At 49.4% G+C, this 18,739-nt stretch overlaps 2 protein-coding genes across 5 annotated transcripts in view; both read left to right on the top strand.

Annotated features, from left to right (window-relative positions):
• The first annotated feature begins 1,194 nt into the window (after nt 1-1,194).
• On the top strand, nt 1,195-15,700 carry SF3B2 (splicing factor 3b subunit 2). 3 transcript variants are annotated; one of them, XM_041723616.1, is made up of 22 exons: nt 1,195-1,368; nt 1,548-1,594; nt 1,869-1,946; nt 2,674-2,922; nt 3,140-3,187; nt 4,136-4,253; nt 4,588-4,688; nt 5,022-5,118; nt 5,306-5,397; nt 5,767-5,982; nt 6,339-6,476; nt 6,646-6,726; nt 6,940-7,167; nt 7,995-8,144; nt 8,813-8,902; nt 9,014-9,121; nt 10,318-10,425; nt 10,697-10,839; nt 10,923-11,024; nt 14,763-14,862; nt 14,949-15,134; nt 15,474-15,700. In XM_041723616.1, exons 1-22 carry the CDS (start codon nt 1,236-1,238, stop codon nt 15,543-15,545), a joined length of 2,685 nt encoding a protein of 894 aa, XP_041579550.1. In that variant the 5' UTR covers nt 1,195-1,235; the 3' UTR covers nt 15,546-15,700. The 3 variants fall into 3 exon arrangements, with proteins under 3 accessions (XP_041579550.1, XP_041579549.1, XP_041579548.1); XM_041723615.1 differs by having other exon boundaries at nt 3,137-3,187; nt 5,309-5,397; XM_041723614.1 differs by having other exon boundaries at nt 3,137-3,187.
• Nucleotides 15,701-17,360: 1,660 nt separating this feature from the next.
• The window catches only part of PACS1 (phosphofurin acidic cluster sorting protein 1), a 142,765-nt gene continuing 141,386 nt past the window's right edge, over nt 17,361-18,739 (top strand). The window contains exon 1 of one of the 2 annotated variants that reach the window (XM_041723612.1): nt 17,361-17,888. In XM_041723612.1, the coding sequence (XP_041579546.1) occupies nt 17,536-17,888 (353 nt within the window). In that variant the 5' untranslated portion in view covers nt 17,361-17,535. Of the gene's footprint in view, nt 17,889-18,136; nt 18,186-18,739 lie in introns of those variants that run through there. The other variant, XM_041723613.1, reaches the window with a different exon arrangement.

Genomic DNA, 18,739 nt, shown 5'->3' with positions numbered 1-18,739 from the left:
GAAAATGAGACCACTTTACTTGAATTTCCCAGCTTTCACTCAACACACACACACACACACACACACACACACAGGCAATGAGCCTGCCAGTGAGAGGACAGGGCTAGAATGGGAAGAGGATCTCAGAGCTAGTGGCAGAGATGGGAAGAGAAACTGAATTGATGGGTCAGGATAGAGAGAGATGGAAGCTACACAAGCAGGGAACATCTGCTCATCCCTCCCTCAGGTGCACAGGCGGTTGCTGGTGCTGCTGGTGCTATTGGGGCAAGGAAGGCAGCGTCAACTCTGCCAGTAGGCTGGTGGGGATAAGGGGAGAAAAAGTCCTGAGCTCATTTTTGGGACTAAAAAGGACGCATCCTGTCGCCCGAAAGATCGTTTCGTTTGTTTTCCCCATTAATCATTACTGAGCGCCTCTTGAACGCCAGGTGCTGCCAGACAGTAAAAAGACCAGGTCCCCTGTTCACGTTCTTGGGGAGGTGGGGCAAAGGGGCAAGAAAGAGTTTAAAACAAATGGTAGATGTTTGTACGTGTTACGGGAACTCCAAGGAAGGAAAGGAAAGCGGGAGAAAGGCTAGCGGAGACATTTGAGCCGGCCTGATAGGTGGAAAAAGGGGCTTTAGTGTGGCCCTTCCCCCCAGGTCGGCAGCTGGAGCTCAGCCCGCTCCCCTCCTGGCTCCGATCCTCTTTCAGCCCATTCATCCATGCGTGGGCCGGGGGTGGGCGGGCAGACAATCAGATACTGTTTTATCACAGGCATCGGCTGCAACCTCCCGCTTGGCGCCCACAACGCGCGGCTGCTGGCAGAATGAGTCCTTCAGGCCTCCTTGAGGAACGAAAGCGTCCGGGCCTCTCACACCTGAGCTGAAAGTCTGGTCGGAAGGCTGGAGATCTGCGCTCCGGCGGGGCAGACGCAGAAAGCACGCCTTTCTGGCGGGACCATCTTTCCCCGCAGCCCCGCCCCTGCTCCAGCCTCCAGTGTTGCCGGTGCTTCAGCCCGGCACTGTGCTCCGGAAGCCGGACCCGCAGAGAACGGGACCTGCGTACTACAACTCCCAGAAGGCTTCGCGGCCTGGCACCCTGGGGACGCTTGGAGATACGCAGGGGCTGGGCCGCAATGTGAACCGCCTGCCAATCCTCCAGCGGACGTGGCGTACGGCGCTGCCGGAAGTTCCGGCAAGTGGGCCCCAGGTCCGGTCCGGACTTCCGCGTTGGTCGCGCGCCTTCCTGCGGCTAAGATGGCGGCCGAGCATCCCGAGCCTCCCAAAGGAGAGTTGCAGCTGCCGCCGCCGCCACCTCCCGGTCACTATGGCGCTTGGGCTGCTCAGGAGCTTCAGGCCAAATTGGCGGAGATTGGAGCTCCGATCCAGGGTGAGGAGCTCGGGAGGTCAAGGGCCGGGGTAGCGTAGGCCCAGGGAGAAGCGGAGCCTGGTTACCCCGGAGACCCGGGGGGCGGAGGGAGGGGCGGAGGCGGACCGCTGGGGCCTGGCTTGGTCCCGCAGGCCTGCTCGGCCTGACCTACCCCGTTGATCTTGTGCTTTGCCCATCAGGGAGTCGCGAGGAGCTGGTGGAGCGGCTGCAGACCTACACGCGCCAGGTAAGTGTTGGCGGGACGTCGGGATAGGCTGAGTTTCTGAAGGCCTCCATGAGCCCTCAGGACTCGGTCTTAGCTTTTTGTGTACCTTGCTGTTTCTGCTTTTTTTCCATTACCTGACCAGTTGTAATCATTTCTGTATATATAGGTCTTCTGCAGTGCCTAGCTCAAGCTCTGGCAAATGGGCAGTGGGTAAATTTTGTTGAATGAATGGGAGCAATGACGTTTTGTGGAACAGCTCCTCTTGGACTGACCTGGAGTCCTTTCTCTTTTGCAGACTGGCATCGTGCTGAATCGCCCAGTTCTGAGAGGTGAAGATGGGGACAAAGCTGCTCCCCCTCCCATGTCCGCACAGGTAAGGAGGTGGTTCTACTTTATAAGATGACTTCTGTTCAGGGCAGCTCCTCTCACAGTCAGTGTTTTGGGGATGCCACTAACAGATTGGACAGGGAGAAATGGGAGCTCTTCAGTTGCCCTTTAGTCCTGATCCTTAACTCCTTACCCAGTGTCTGCTTCTCCAAATACTACCTGTCATTTAAGGTTTAGCTTAAGTAATTTAGAAGCCTGACTTGATTCTCCTTTAGCTGGAAATAGCTCTTTTTTTGCCTTACCAGGCACAGTTCTCATTTTGTTCAATGAGACATTGTAGCTCACTCTCTTATTTTATTTCATACCTTTTATATTTAGTGAGCCATTGGGACACACTGGCTCCAGTTTATTTAAGTCTTCTCAACTTCCATTTCCTTTCTGAGCCAGGATTTGAATTTTTCTCTAGGACAAGACTCTGATCCGGGATCTTTTGACTTCTGTGGGTGGGAGGAGGAGTTCCCATGTGGCCATTAGAGGTGTCCTTGGATTTCCTGAAATTGTATGCACAATCTGTGTTCATGTTTTTCTGGGAAGAGAGTCAATAGCTTTCCTTGGTTGGTACCCCAAAGTTATTATTCTCTTCTATCGGTATTATATTTTTTTGAATGCAGGAATTGTCACTTGACTTTGAATTTTAGTACCTGGCTCATAGTACCTGCAAATGTCTGCAGTAGATAAACAGTTCCTAGTGTATGTTGACTTTTTTTCCACAGCTTTCTGGGATTCCCATGCCACCACCACCCATGGGACTCCCCCCTCTGCAACCACCTCCACCACCCCCACCACCTCCACCAGGCCTTGGCCTTGGCTTTCCTATGGCAGTTGGTCCCCGCCCACCAAACTTGGGGCCACCTCCTCCTCTCCGCGTGGGTGAGCCTGTGGCTCTGTCAGAGGAGGAGCGGCTGAAGCTGGCGCAGCAACAGGCAGCATTGCTGATGCAGCAAGAGGAGCGTGCCAAACAGGTAGGGGAGGTGGCAGGTTGGGCATAGGTCTCATCAGGGTCCTAAAGGGGATTGAAGCCTTAGAGAAAGCTGGATCCTGGGGCCAAGCCTTCTGGGAAGTCTGGACCAACGACTGGAACATAGACCCCAGGCAGAAAGAGGAACCCCAGAAGCAGTGTTGTGGCAGCCTGGCCTGAGGGGTAGTGGTGCTGATGTGTTTGTTTTCTTTTTTAAGCAGGGAGATCATTCACTGAAGGAACATGAGCTTTTGGAGCAGCAGAAGCGGGTAATTCCCTCCATTGGCTGTCACTTCTAGTACTTAGTGTCCAAAACAAGATGCTCCATTCAAGCTTTCCATGGAGGTTACCTCATCCTTAAATTCCAGTATCTCCCAGATAATCCCATCTTTTCTGGAGCCCAGATTGGTAAACTACAGACTGTGACATGATTTTGTATGGCCTGCAAGTTAAGAATGGTGTTTCTATCTTTGGAGGATTGTTAGGGAAAAGAAATTAGCAAACCAAGAACATACTGCAACCCTTGCAATGGCCCATAAAGTCTAAGATATTTGTTGTTTAGCTCATTACAGAAAAAGTCTGATAATTCTTATTAGTCTTATGTGATATGATTTTAGATACCTATGAGAGGACTCTGGATTAATTTAGTCAATTGTGTGGGATTTAGACTAAACGTGATAGAGGTAGTTAGAGAGTAATACATGAGACATGCAGTCCCAGAGGTGCACTCTATCAGTTGTTCCCTGCTGCATTACTGGAGATATTGAAAGTAAGCATTAACAGGAATAGATATGAAATTATGAAGTGCTGATTTTGCCTAGAATGTGTTAGATCTTAAGGAGCAGATATAAGAAAAGAATTCATTGTTCCTTGGACATAACTTAATCTCTTGGGGGAAAAGCTCTTGTTAAAAAATAGAGAAGGCTGTGTGTAGTTAAATGTTAAATTCTTCATTAGAAACCACGAGTTTCCCAGGTTTTTTTTTTTTTTTTTTTTTGCGTATTATTTGCAGGGGTTTTCTTTTGTGATGAGAAGCCTCTTCCATTTGGATCAATAGTCCAATCACCCTTCCAGGGTGGGGCTGGTGAGGATGTCAGAACTCAAGTGGTACCTGATTGTTCTTCTTTGGGCCTCCTGGCTAAAAGACTACATTTGCCAGAGGCTGCCTGACCAATGGATTTCCAAGCTGTGTATTCACTCCCACATCTCTCTTATAGGCAGCTGTGCTCCTGGAGCAGGAACGTCAGCAGGAGATTGCCAAGATGGGCACCCCAGTCCCTCGGCCCCCACAAGACATGGGCCAGATTGGTGTTCGCACTCCTCTGGGTCCTCGAGGTAAGACCCTGGAAATGGAAGGGAAGGGAACAGGAGTGTGTTTGAAAAATCCTAAATGTAAGTACATATTCTTTGAAGTGCGTATATTGTAAGCATATAGTCCAATGAATTGTAATAAATTGAACAACCCCCACAACCAGCACTTGGAGGAAGAAACAAAATTAAAAAAAAAAAAAGAAAAAAGAAAATAATACTAGTACCTTAGAAGTTCTCCTGGGCTCCATCTAGCCACCCCCTTTCCCTAAGGGTTACCATTGAACTGATCTTTAGCAAGGAAAGTAATTTTTAAAATGAGCGTTGTGTCTTCTGACATTGGATTTTTTTCTTCTCACAGTTGCTGCTCCAGTGGGCCCCACTCCCACTGTTTTGCCCATGGGGGCCCCGGTTCCCCGGCCTCGTGGTCCTCCGCCACCTCCTGGAGATGAGAATAGAGAGGTGAGAAACCCCCAGGATTTCTTTCTAGGGATAGGAGAGTGTGGTTTAGGAAGGGACTGTTTTTGGATTTTTAGAGAAGGATTCTGAGAGAAGATAGGAGGACTTCTGGGGCTGGGGGGCAGGTGAGAGCCATAGTTCGTTAAAGCATATTTATGTAGGGCAGGAAGTGGGACTTGGGAGACATTTCTGGGGCAGGGTTCTGAGGGGTGCTGAGGGATGATTGGGTCCAATTAGTATTGTTGCTCTTTGCTGTGTACATCTCCTGGCTGGCAGCCTTTCTAGTACAAGAGATGGAAGTATTGAGATAATCTCTGTCTGGGTTGTGTATGGCAGATGGATGACCCTTCTGTGGGACCCAAGATCCCCCAGGCTTTGGAAAAGATCCTGCAGCTGAAGGAAAGCCGTCAGGAAGAGATGAACTCTCAACAGGGTGAGTGTTTTGTGTTCCGAGGGTTGCAGGATGGAACCTGGAGAGGCGGAGGCCGAATCTGCATTCTTCCATCCCTTCCCTGAGGAGGGTTTGAGAGAGAAACTGGTTCTTGGTAAAGAGGAGTCACTGTGGGCAAGTGTCAGGGTACCAATGTGAGGAGATTGATGGCCACTTTCCTCCCTTACAGAAGAAGAGGAAATGGAAACAGACACTCGCTCATCCCTGGGCCACTCTGCGTCAGAGACTGAGGAGGACACTGTGTCTGTCTCCAAGAAAGAGGTATGGGATGGACCTGAGTCTGGAAAGAATGTCCGGGGACTAAAGTAGCACCAGTTTTAGGTGTCCAATGACCAATAGCTGCTGTTTATGCCAGTTCCCAAGCATCTTATAGATATTTTGCATTTAATTATCATAAATCCTTGCAGTTCAGGGTACCATGTGTGCTTGTGTTTTATAGTTGCAAATATTGAGATTTTGAGAGGTGCAATAATTTACCAAGAGGTACACAGCTTGAGAGGGGCAGAACTTTGGAGATCTTTTCATGGTCCCTTGATTGAGCAGGAAGTCCCTTGGGGAAATTGGACGAGGAGATTAGGGGGCAGACATCATGCTTGGATTCTCCAACCCAGTTGGTTTTCCTTTTGCAAGAAAAACCGGAAGCGTCGGAACCGAAAGAAGAAGAAAAAGCCCCAGCGGGCTCGGGGGGCATCATCTGAGAGCTCTGGGGATCGAGAGAAAGAGTCAACCCGGTCCCGTGGCTCTGACTCCCCGGCAGCTGATGTTGAAATTGAGTATGTGACTGAGGAGCCTGAAATTTATGAGCCCAACTTCATCTTCTTCAAGAGGATCTTTGAGGCTTTCAAGGTACAGGGAGCAGTGCCTTAAGAAGAGGCAGAGCTGGGATCCCTGGGTGGCGCAGCGGTTTGGCGCCTGCCTTTGGCCCAGGGTGCGATCCTGGAGACCCGGGATCGAATCCCACATCGGGCTCCCGGTGCATGGAGCCTGCTTCTCCCTCCGCCTGTGTCTCTGCCTCTCTCTCTCTCTGTGACTATCATAAATAAATAAAAAATTTTAAAAAAATTTTTAAAGAAGAGGCAGAGCTGAGCAGGGAAGGGAAGGGGATGGGGAAAGATGTGGAAAGGAGGGCACCTTTTCAATGCTGCGTTCAGGAACTAGAGAGGGACACAGGGCTGGAGTTTCCATGTTGTCTGCCTCCTCAGCTCACTGATGACGTGAAGAAGGAGAAAGAGAAGGAGCCAGAGAAACTTGACAAACTGGAGAACTCTACGGCCCCCAAGAAGAAGGGCTTTGAGGAAGAGCACAAGGACAGTGATGACGATAGCAGTGATGACGAACAGGTGAGGCCCTCATGTTCCTGGTCGAGGGGTAGGGCTTCAAGATGGGTGGCTGAGATGCATCCAGTGGGGGATTATGATGAACTCCTACAAAGAATCCCTTTGGGGTGAGCTGGGAAGTGTGATTCACACCTCAGAGTCCTGCTCAAAAGAAATAATGGTTTTGTTCTAGGAGAAGAAGCCAGAAGCCCCGAAGTTATCCAAGAAAAAGTTGCGCCGAATGAATCGCTTCACTGTGGCTGAACTGAAGCAGGTGAGACCTGAGTTCATCTAGCAGATCCTAGAGTGAGCATGGCTGGGAGTCCACATGGGAAGCTCCTACAAATCCACAGGGGTCTTGTTTTAGGGATAGGGAGGAAGGCTTTGAAGGAGACCTGGGTCACCTAGGCACGTGTCCTCTGAGGAAGAGAAAGTTTTAGATCTGAGAGGTTACGGCTTTCTAGTGGCATGTTGCTGTGTTTTCCAGCTTGTGGCTCGGCCTGATGTTGTGGAGATGCATGATGTTACTGCGCAGGACCCCAAGCTCTTGGTTCACCTCAAGGCCACTCGGAATTCTGTGCCTGTACCACGCCACTGGTGTTTTAAGCGCAAGTACCTACAGGGCAAACGAGGCATTGAGAAGCCCCCCTTTGAGCTACCAGACTTCATCAAACGCACAGGCATCCAGGAGATGCGGGAGGCCCTGCAGGAGAAGGTAAGGGACTGGCCAGGGCTCAGATCTGCCCTGAAGATCCACATCCTTAACAGCAACCTATTTCAAAATTGGGAGTGTGGTTCCCAAAGACCATCTATTTCTCAGTTGTCTAATAATCCATTTTCCAGAAGTCAGCACTGCATATGACACAGGGAGGGAAGAGTAGGAGGGAAAGATAGCAACTTCTGAAAAGCAGACCTGGCCTCTGTTTGGAGCTAGCTCTCCTGCCTCTTGCTGAGACTTCTGATTCCATGTGGCTCTGTTTGCCTCTTGTGTCCTCATTCCTCCTCTGCCTGCACTTTGGCAGCTCTTTGATCTGCACACAGTGACTCCTTTTTCCTACTTTGGCTATACTTGAAGTTCTGTGTTCCCAAGGGAGCCTGATGCACTTTGTGGCTAGAGATTCATGGTGGTTGTGTAACTTCTTAGATTTAAATTTTTAAATTAAATATTTTGAGTAGGTAATATTTGTGTGGGCTGCAAAACATTCAGGAGGTATAAAAGTACACGATGAAAACTGCCTCCGTGTTAGACTCCTGTCACCCAGTTCTCTCCAGAGGCAGCTAATGAGGTCAGTCTCTTGATCAGATGGCTTTAAAAATATATTTATCAATGTACAGAGCTGAAAATGATTTTCTATGATCCATCTGTTTTGCTAGATACAAATTATATAATTTTGAGAGGTTTGAGCAGGAAGGATTTTGGTGACTTCTGGAATGAGATATATGAAGTTTCCCTTCATTTCTTTTGGGAGTGGAGAGCCAGATCTATAAAGAACTGAACTGAGTGAATACTTTTTATGACCTGTCTTTTGGCATTCTCCACAGGAAGAACAGAAGACCATGAAGTCCAAAATGCGAGAGAAGGTTCGGCCCAAGATGGGGAAGATTGACATTGATTACCAGAAACTGCACGATGCTTTCTTCAAGTGGCAGACTAAGCCCAAGCTGACCATCCACGGGGACCTGTACTATGAGGTTCGGGGACAGGGCCTTTGGTCATGGCTGTGTAGCTCTTGGTGGAAAAGGCTTTCTTTCTTTTTTTTTTTTTTTTTTGGAAAAGGCTTTCTTAGCTGATACAGAGGCTCCTCTTAGCCTTAGAATTTTCATTAACTCCTCGTGGATGGAATGGATTTGAAATCTTAAAAGGAGGTAGTCTTTTTGGAGGAGAGATTGAGTCCATGTTTTGAAAGTGATAACTGAATAAGGGGCAGAGGTGCCAGGTGGTAGATGCTTTTAGGAAAAATTAGTATTGAGGGTGGGAGAAAGGTTTCTTTTTTTTCCCCTCTGGATCATTGAAATAGCAGTCACCACGATAGGGCAAGGTGGAAGGATCTTGGAGATCATCCCATCAAGTGCCTTCATTTTACAGACAAGAAAGTAGGCCCTAAATCTGGCCGTGTTTTCTAAGTAGGTTCATGTCGGCACTGGGAGTCTCTCTTTTCTCCTTCCTGGCCTTTATTCCTTTTCCTACTCTAGCCATGGAAAGGAGTGATGAGAAACAGCAGGCACTAGCGCAGCTCTCAGTAGGATTTTGTATCTGGTGTGGATTGGGACTTCTCATCTTTGTTTTTCTATCCTCTTGCTGTTGAATTCCCAGTGTGTGTCTGGCATTCATAATGCAGTGTCCTCTGCTTTTTTCTCAGGGGAAGGAGTTTGAAACACGACTGAAGGAGAAGAAGCCAGGAGATCTGTCTGATGAGCTACGGATTTCCTTGGGGATGCCAGTAGGACCAGTGAGTGCCAGTTACCTGACTGGGGATGCCAAGAAAAGGGTGGGGATTGGGGCAGAAGGGAGACAAAGGACAGGGCTAGGCAGATGGTATCCTGTTCTCTTTTTCTTGCAGAATGCTCACAAGGTCCCTCCGCCATGGCTGATTGCAATGCAGCGATATGGACCACCCCCATCGTACCCCAATTTGAAGATTCCTGGGCTGAACTCCCCCATCCCCGAGGTGCGCGCTGGCCTTCCTTTCATTCTTATTTAACTAGAGGATGATTTTTTTGTTGTTGTTCTCTCATCCCACCATATCTCCATCTCTCTCTCTGTTTTTCAAAAAAAGAGTAGCAGTTTTTGTTTTTTATAAAACCTGACATGTTCACCATAAAACAGTCAATAAGAATTGACAAGTCCAAAGAGGAAGACAAATCACTTATAATTTCACTCAGAAATAACCAGATTTAAAATTGGGTGAATGTGTTACCAGATATCTCTTGGGTATATACATGGCTGGACAGATAGAATTTTATCTCAAGAGTGGCATTACACTTTAATTTTTACATATGAAGTGTGAAATTAAAAAAAAAAATTAATAGATAGCAAAGTCATTAAGGTGAAAAAAGAAGTAATTGTTAAACTTCAAGTAAAAATTTATCCCTTTTAAAAAATAGATTTTAAGTTGCCTGGATGGCTCAACAGTTGAGCATCTGCCTTCAGCTCAGGGTGTGATCTCGGGATCTGGGATTAAGTCCCACTTTGGGCTCCCTATTGGGAGCCTGCTTCTCCCTCTGCCTGTGTCTCTGCTGTCCTCTCTCTCTCTCTCTCTCTCTCTGTGTCTATCATGAATGAATGAATAAATAAATAAATCTTTAAAAAAAAAAAGATTTTAAAAGCTTCCCCAAGTTAGGAAAAATCAGTAATAAGTTAGTCATGTATTTTAAAGTACCTGATTGGGCAGCCCCAGTGGCTCAGCAGTTTAGCGCCGCCTTCAGCCCAGGGTGTGATACTGGAGACCCAGGATCGAGTCCCACATCAGGCTTCCTGCATGGAGCCTGCTTCTCCCTATGCCTGTGTCTCTGCCTCTTTCTCTCTCTCTCTCTCTCTCTCTCTCTCTCTGTCTGTCTCTCATGAATAAATAATATCTTAAAAAAATAAAGTACCTGAATTACTTTCAGACAGTGTGGATTCTACCATGAAGGCTGAGGTTAGTTTTACACTCTGCCTCTCATCTCCCCATCCTGCTGTCTCTGGGTTTTTTTTTGCTTACTACTTCTGCTTTGTAATGCCTTATAACATTTAACTCTTCTCTGAAATCATAATTTCCAGTTACCAAGTGCTAGTTCTGTGCTTTGTAGTGTGACTTTTCTCCAGGGCTTCAGTGTTTATTCTGGAGCTTAGTAGAGGAACTGATTTGCATTTCATCTCTTGCAGAGCTGTTCCTTTGGGTACCATGCTGGTGGCTGGGGCAAACCCCCAGTGGATGAGACTGGGAAACCACTCTATGGGGACGTGTTTGGAACCAATGCTGCTGAATTTCAGGTATAAGCTAAGGCTGTCTGTCTTCAGGTCAGGAAGTGGAGAGGTAGTTGGTTTATAGATTCATTAGCAGGGACCTAGGTGTTTTGAAGTTCCAAAGTTGGAAAGAAGGCATGCATGTTCCTGAGATGTAAAGCAAGTTTCCCTCTAGGATAGGAGCTCTTGGTAGGCAGAGATTATTGTATTTACTTTTATATACTTTCAGTTTGCAACAACTTGACACATAATAGGTACGTAGTAAATGTTGGCTGAATGAATGAATGATCTCTTTCAGACCAAGACTGAGGAAGAGGAGATTGATAGGACCCCTTGGGGAGAGCTGGAGCCATCGGATGAAGAGTCTTCAGAAGAAGAGGAAGAGGAGGAAAGTGATGAGGACAAACCAGATGAGACAGGCTTTATTACCCCTGCAGACAGGTGGGGAGAGCAGAGTCGGCCTCTTAAGTGGTTTATCATTGGGGGCCTTCTCTTTATTCCAGAGCTTGTTTCTCTCTTCACAGTGGCCTTATTACTCCTGGAGGGTTCTCATCAGTGCCGGCTGGAATGGAGACCCCTGAACTCATTGAGTTGAGGAAGAAGAAGATTGAGGAAGCAATGGATGGGTGAGAGAACCAGGCAGGGCTGAGAGGGAAGGTCTTCCTTGTCCCTTCAGCTTCTGGGTTAGCCGGCTGACTTGTCCTACACCCCCCGATACGCCCCCCAATCCCCCGCTTCTTTCCCCACCCTGTGAACCAATTATCGAACACCAGCTCTGTGCCAGGCACTGCTTTAGGCAGTGAAAAACACAAGGTAAGCAGTTCCTCAGAGAACAAGGTAATTTCAGCTAGGGATAGGATGGTGAAGCAAAGTCAACTAGGTTAATGGGATGTGGAGAGATTTAGGGGGTGGGGGTAGGGAGGGGAGGTCTTTGAGAAGGTCTCATTGAGGTATTTGAGCCAAGAGCTGAATGTTAAGAAAGATCTAGCCACATGGTGATCTGGGGCAGAAGGAACCTAAGTGCCTAAGACAGGCATGGGTTTCTTCTAGTCTTGCAATGGAAACTCTCTTATTAGTTATATAAATGTGTAGGAGTGTTAAGTCTTCTTGATGAATTGACCCCTTTTTCATGAGGTGGTCTTCTCTTTGCCCATTCTGTACTTTGTTCCATTTTCCCATTTGCCTGCATTTTAGATTAATTGAACATTTTTTTATGACTCCACTTTGTCTCCTTTATCAACTTTCTTTTTTAAAGATTTTATTTATTTATTCATGAGAGACACACAGAGAGAGGCAGAGACATAGGCAGAGAAGCAGGCCTCTATGCAGGGACCCTGATGGTGGGACTTGATCCTGGAACTCCAGGATCACGCCCTGAGCCGAAGGCAGACGCTCAACTGCTAAGCCATCCAGGCGTCCCTCCTTTGTTGACTTTTTAACTAGAAAGCTCTGTTTTGTTATTTTTAGTGGTTGTAGGGTTTATAATATCCATCTTTATCACAGTCTACTTTCAAGTGATAATGCTGCTTGTGGAGAGTAGTGAGCACCTAACAACAGTATACTTCCATTCCTTTCTTCCCAACCTTTGCACTGTTGTGGTTTTTTGCTTTTACATGTTATAAATCCTATACTATGGTTATTTTTGTTTAAATGGTCAGTTACCCTTTTTTTTTTATTAGTTATCTTTTAGAGAGATTTAAGTAATTAGTTGAGTATTAACTCATGTAATTACCATTGTCAGTGTTCTTTTTCTTTCATTTCTTTGTGTATATCCAGGTAGCATTTTCCTTTCACCTGAAAGGGATCCTTCAGCATTTCTTGTTGTGGGTCTGCAGGTCATGAACTCTTTCAACATTGGCAGTCTAAATTTTCATTTAGCCTTTTGAAAGATGTATTTTATCTATTTAAATTTTATTTTTTTAAGATTTTACTTATTTATGAGAGACACAGAAAAAGAGAGGCAGAGACACAGGCAGAGGGAGAAGCAGACTCCATGCAGGGAGCCCCACACGGGACTCAATCCTGTGACTCCAGGATCAGGCCCTGGGCTGAAGGCAGGTGCTAAACCACTGAGCCACCCAAGGATCCCCTTAAATGCCTTTTTGAAAGATTTTTTATTTTGGTCAGGAATAGGATTTTAGGTTGACAGTAGTTTTTTTTACTTTCAGTACTTTATTTTGGGGTAGGGGGCAGAGGGAAAGGGAGAGAGAATTCCAAGCAGGCTCCATGCCCATCACGGAGCCCCGCATGGGGCTTGATCTCACGACCCTGAGATCATAACCTGAGCCAAAATCAAGAGTCAGACACTGACTGAGTTACCCAGTTGCCCCTCTCCAAATATATTTTCTGTGCTCATTGCTTTCTCCTCTCCTTTGGCAACTTCAGTTATATATGTGTTAGATCTCTTGAAGTTGCCCTCCTGCTCATTGATGCTCTGTTCATTTTGAGAATATCTCTTTTCTCTTTGTATTTCTTTTTTCTTTTCTTTTTTCTTTTTTTTTTTTTTTAAGATTTATTTATTTTTTTGAGAGAGAGAACATGTATAAGCGGGAGGGGTAGAAGGAGAAGGAAAGAGAATCCCAAGCTGACTCCTCACTGAATGTGGATCTTCATGTGGGACTTAATCTCATGACCCTGAGATCACAGCCTGAGCTGAAACGAAGAGTTGGACGCTTAATTGATTGTACCACCCAGGTGCCCCACATGCTTGTTAATATTTCTTTGAAAGCCAGACTTCGTAAAACATACCCTGTTGGGTGCAGGGTTCTTTTGTATTCCTATAAATCTTCGGCTCTGTTAGGTACACAGTTAAGGTACTGGGAAACAGTTTGATTCTCTCAGGTCTTGCTTTTCAGGTTCATGAGGCAGGACAGAAGCAGTGTGTGGTCTTCTGTGCTACTAGGCCCAGGACCCTCTGTGTACTCTCCCCGATGTCCTGTTAGAAGCATCTTTAGTTAGGCTGGTGGGTTAGGCACTATTCCCAGTCCCATGTGGGCAGCAGGCACTGTCCCCACCAGTCCTTTTGGGTGGTGCTTTCTGTGGCTCTCTGACACTTCACTCACCTGAGGACTGAGGAGGACCCTCTTTAGGCCTCCTGAGTTCTTGAGGCTCTGTACTGCCATCTCTTCCCTAGAACTCTGTCCTGTGATCTCTAACTGTCTGGGTCTCTCTGGACTTTGCACTTCATCCCTTTAACGCCGTCAATTCGGGTCCTCTGGGCTCTCCATGGGTTCCCCCTGTTCATTCTGTGGCTTGCAGGCTCTCTCAGTATAGCAGACAGGGCACCTGAAGGACACGCCTTATTTGTTGCCTGTCTCATGAGTTACTCTCCTCTGTTACCTGATGTCCAGTAACTTGAAGACCTTTGTTTCATGTGTTTTGCCCATTTTTTGGTCATGTCAGGTGGGAGGGTAAATCTGGTCCCTGTTACCCCTTCTGCAGAAGTCTCAGACTTTGCATATTTAGGGAAGAAAGAAAAGAAGGGTCCTGTGATTGGAGAACAAGGATTAGGTAAGGGGACCAGGTTATGAACCCTGTCATGTAAGGAGGTTGGGTTTATTCAAATAATCAGAAGCCTCAGGATTTTTTTTTTTTTAAGATTTATTTATTTATTTATTTATGATAGACATAGAGAGAGAGAGAGGTAGAGACACAGGAGGAGGGAGGAGTAGGCTCCATGCTGGGAGCCTGACGTGGGACTCGATCCTGGGACTCCAGGATCGCGCCCTGGGCCAAAGGCAGGCGCTAAACCGCTGAGCCACCCAGGGATTCCCAGAAGCCTCAGGATTTTGAGCAAAGGACCTGAACTGTTTTAAGGTGTTCACTCTGGCTGCTACATGAGAATAAATTGTTACCTGTTTCAGGGTGAGAGGTTGGGGCGAGGTCTAGGTTGATATTGGTGGATTTGCTCTTTTGTGTTTTGTGTGGAATCCTTGAAATACATGGGGAGAGTGGCTCAGGTGGTTTTTGCGCCATAGGAAGTACTGGGAGTTTGAGTTCTCTATTTTAGAGCTCTGGGTAAAACTTTGGGTAGGAGCTTTTGTAGTCTCCTTTCTCCTGCCATCTTCTCTGTACCACAGTTCTTTCAGAAACTTTTAGCCTGACCCTTAGCCCTTCTTTATGTGTGGGAATCTTGTTCTCTGATCTTCTAAACTTGGTTCAGGAGATCAGTCCCCATATTTCTTCCAGGCTGTATTTCCTGCACTCAGCACCTACCCACTCCTTGCTTCTCATGGGCCTCCAAGACCTGAAGAGGCAGTCTAGGCATTGTTTATCCTCTGGGAGCTAGGTGGAGGTGCTGCTTGTATGCTCTTTGCTTCCCCTTCTGGAGCCCTTTTAGGGCCTGACCTCATTGTCCTTTGCAGAAGTGAGACACCTCAGCTGTTCACTGTGTTGCCAGAGAAGAGAACGGCCACTGTTGGGGGAGCCATGATGGGATCAACCCACATCTATGACATGTCCACGGTGAGCACTTTTGGGGGCTGGGAAAGGGGGCGGAAACAAAGTCTTCTAAGTCTCTCTGTAGATGACAAGATTGATCCCTTTGCTAGGTTATGAGTCGGAAGGGCCCAGCTCCCGAGCTACAAGGTGTGGAAGTGGCCCTGGCACCTGAAGAGTTGGAGCTGGATCCCATGGCCATGACCCAAAAGTATGAGGAGCATGTGCGGGAGCAGCAGGCACAGGTGGAGAAGGAAGACTTTAGTGACATGGTGGCCGAGCATGCTGCCAAACAGAAGGTAGGAGGTCATGAGAACCCAGCTGGGTGTGAGCCAGGGAGTAGATACCAGGGACTCCTTTTTCAGCTACGTTGTGTCCTTGAATACGAGAATGAGGGTGCACTCAGTGTCTGCTGCCCTGAGCTTCCCTGGTGCTGGAAACCTTAGAAATCCTCTGGTGGGCTGCCCTCTTTAAGATGATGAAACTAAGGCGCAGGGAGGGGAACTCACCCAAGTCTGAGACTCCAGTTTTAGCACTGTTTCCATTGACCTATGGGGCTGAGTCAGGTTGCCCATCCTTGTCTTGGGGATCAATGGTGGCTTTACCTGTTATAACCTGTTTCTCTTTCTTTCTTCTAGCAAAAGAAACGGAAAGCTCAGCCCCAGGACAGCCGTGGGGGCAGCAAGAAATATAAGGAGTTCAAATTTTAGGTCTCCCTCACACACCTGGCCTCCTTTAGGCCTTTTGGATGCTTGGGCTTCACACATGGTCCCCAAGAGCCAGCTCTCCCACAATTCCCAAGGGCTTGTCATTTCATGTTCTTATTTTAGACCTGTTTTGTAAATAAAACTGTTTCCCACGGAAAGAGATGCATATGCAACACTTCTGATCCTCCGTCTTTTAACCCCCTTGTGCAGAAGGACTAAAACAGGCTTTTTCTGCAACTTCAGGGCTGCCCCAGTGACCAGGGGCATGCACCTGGATCAGATGCTGCAGTTGAGACTGGTGATAAAGTGAAAGCCATGCTGAAATTGTGCCTCACCACTGCCTGTTTTTCTAAGAGGGCTCTCAGGGAAGTACCTCTAGGCCTGGTTTGACCTTACTACTTTGTCCTTGGAGACTAAAAATAGCCAGCTTAGCACCCTGGCTGGGCTGAGGAAATGCAGTGGGCTTGGGAAGTAGGCCAGGTCAGGCCTTCCTATAGACCTATGGTCAAGAGTCCCAAGTCCATACCTTGGGGAGAACACAGCTCAAAATCTAGATTGTCCTGAGTCCATATGAACCCCTGAATAGTTTCAGTCACTCACTTGGGGGGGGGGGGGGAGGCTTGCTTTCTTCAGGTTGTCTGGTCCCAAGAAGTCTTCCCAACAGGCTACACTAGGTTGGACTTAAGGGCCCAACAGGCCATTTGCTCGATGCGGAGGAGAAAAGTCATACTGTTGTACTACTAGTATTCCTTTGTCCTAAGGATGTCAGGAGGCTTCAAGATGGTTTCTGGAGGTGATGAATGGGGGAGTAGTGTAGGAGATCCTGTGTTGGACACTGATTAAGCTAGGTCTGGGAAGGAGTAGAATGTTAGAGATTAAGCAGGGCAGCCCAGGTGGCTCGGCGGTTTAGCGCCGCCTTTGGCCCAGGGCATGATCCTGGGGATCTGGGATCGAGTCCCACGTTGGGCTCCCTGCATGGAGCCTGCTTCTCCGTCTGCTGTATCTCTGCCTGCCCCCCCAAGAATAAATAAAATCTTTTAAAAAAGATTAAGTAAACAGTGAAGCAGAGAAAACATGACCGGTGGAAGAAATTGAGGGCAGAGATGGGGGGGGGGGGGCGTTTGGAACTCTATAATTCTTCTTTGGGGGAGGGGAGCCACAGGACAGAAAAGGAGGCTCCAGATGGGCCACAGCTTAGCTTTAGATTTCATCCCCGTCAGGGCCTCTCAGACTCTAGGTCCCGGAGCCCCTGCCTATGGTGGAGAGAAGCCGGGACGGAAACTTCACCGCCCACAGGCAGGCGGGCCGACCACTGGGTCTCCAGCACTCCCTTAGTAGGTCGTGAAGAAACCCCGGGGCGGCAGAGCAAGGGGCCAAGTAGCCTGGCGCGACGCGGGTTTCGGCCGCCGCCGCCGCTTCTGCCTCGGTTCTGGGGACCCGAGGGTCCTGAGGCACGCTCCCGCGGCAGCCCTGTCCTGGCCGGGGCCGCGCCCCGGAAAAGCGGAGTTTCCGCCGGCCAGGCTATTGCTGCCGTGAGGACTACGGGGGAGGGGAGAACAGGGCGGGCTGCCTGTGGCCCACGCCTCGGATGTGAGAGCAGGGTCCGGCCGGGATCCGCCGGGTGGAGGACCCTCCTCCTAGGGTGCGAGGGGAGCGCGCCCACGGGCTCGCCAGGGGCGCGAGCGCGAGCCCGGGCCCCGCCCCTTGGTGTTGGGTGGGGCCGGCGCCAGCCGGAGCTCCCCGCCCCCGCGGACACGCCCACCCAGTGTCTCGGCGGCGCGAGCCGCAACAGGCAGCGGCGGGCGAGCGCGAGGACCGCGCGCCGAGAGGCCCCGCGCGTGCGTGCAGCCTCTCTCTTGCTCGCTAGCGCGCTCGGGCGGGCGGGCAGAGGAGACGAGTTGAGCCCTCGCCGCCGCGGTGGGAGAAGCCTGGGCGTCCCCTTGGCGTCGCCCCGATCCCCGTAACCCCCGCGCCCCCTACCCCTGGCCCGGCCATGGCTGAACGCGGAGGGGCGGGCGGTGCTCCTGGAGTCGCCGGGGGCGGCAGCGGCCAGCGGGGCTCAGGGGTTGCCCAGTCCCCGCAACAGCAGCAGCCGCCGCAGCAGCCGACGCCTCAGCAGCCGACGCCCCCCAAGCTGGCCCAGGCCACCTCGTCGTCGTCCTCGTCCACCTCGGCGGCGGCCGCCTCCTCCTCGTCCTCGTCCACCTCCACCTCCATGGCCGTCGCGGTGGCCTCCGGCTCCGCGCCTCCCGGCGGCCCGGGGCCAGGCCGCACCCCCGCCCCAGTGCAGATGAACCTGTACGCCACCTGGGAGGTGGATCGGAGCTCGTCCAGCTGCGTGCCCAGGTGAGCGGCGGGCGGCGGGGGATTGGGCCCTCCGGGCCGCAGGGAGGCCCCCCTGTGACAGGCCCCCCGCCTTCTCATTCCTCCGGGTCTCAGTGCCCGGGGGAGCGTCCCCTCCCTGGATTCCCCCTGGCTGTTCGGCCTGGCTCCTTCCTGCGGGGACCCCGCCCTCTCCTGTCAGCCCCACCTTCTGCCTCGGCCCGGACCACCCTCTTCCCCTCTCCGATTGGGGCCTTCTGGACTCTCAGCCTGGGGCCTTCTCTCCTCTCCTCGATCTGACCGAATCTGGCCTTCCTGACGGTCAGTTTCCCTGCGAATGTCACAGACTCTTTTCCCTGCTTCGTTGGCGCCCATGGGCTGTACATATGTTACATAGTTGTGGTGTAGATGTCTTTTGATATTATTATTTCTCAATATACTCAGCGTGTGCCAAACTTGGTTGTCGTCTTCTGCCAGGTAAAGCCCGTATAGTAACCCTTGAGGCTTCTCGTTAGTCTTCAACAGGCACACGTTGATTTGTGCTTCAGATTACACACATTCTCTCCTGGCCTTTGCTCTTGTAAAAGTCCTATTTAGTGTGTCTTTAAGTGTATTTTTCATCCCCCGCCCCGTTCCTCCCCAGTAGCTAGTCACAAATTCTCTTAGCCATGGAGGGCTTCTTAAAATTGCTGCCTTGTTCCTAAATTCAATCCATTCCTCTGTCTTTTGGAACCCTCTGGGGACTTTCCTTTCATTGGTAAAATATGCCTGAGTTTGTGATGTTTTCTGTTTCTGTATTGGCAAAGCAGTCTTTCTCCCACTCTTTGGGGATAGGATACAGTGTCTTACAGTTTACCCGTTGAACAGACACTGTG

The sequence above is a fragment of the Vulpes lagopus genome, chromosome 11, assembly GCF_018345385.1.
Source record: "Vulpes lagopus strain Blue_001 chromosome 11, ASM1834538v1, whole genome shotgun sequence".
Classification (NCBI taxonomy): domain Eukaryota; kingdom Metazoa; phylum Chordata; class Mammalia; order Carnivora; family Canidae; genus Vulpes; species Vulpes lagopus.
The sequence above is the reverse complement of the archived record's forward strand: the minus strand, read 5'-3'. Positions and strand labels throughout refer to the sequence as shown.

Coding starts and splice junctions, on each gene's coding strand:
- SF3B2 (XM_041723614.1), top strand. CDS start 1,236: ATGGCGGCCGAGCATCCCGAGCCTCCCAAAGGAGAGTTGCAGCTGCCG. Junction 6,477..6,645: donor ATAGCAGTGATGACGAACAG/GTGAGGCCCTCA, acceptor GTTTTGTTCTAG/GAGAAGAAGCCAGAAGCCCC. Junction 9,122..10,317: donor TGAACTCCCCCATCCCCGAG/GTGCGCGCTGGC, acceptor CATCTCTTGCAG/AGCTGTTCCTTTGGGTACCA.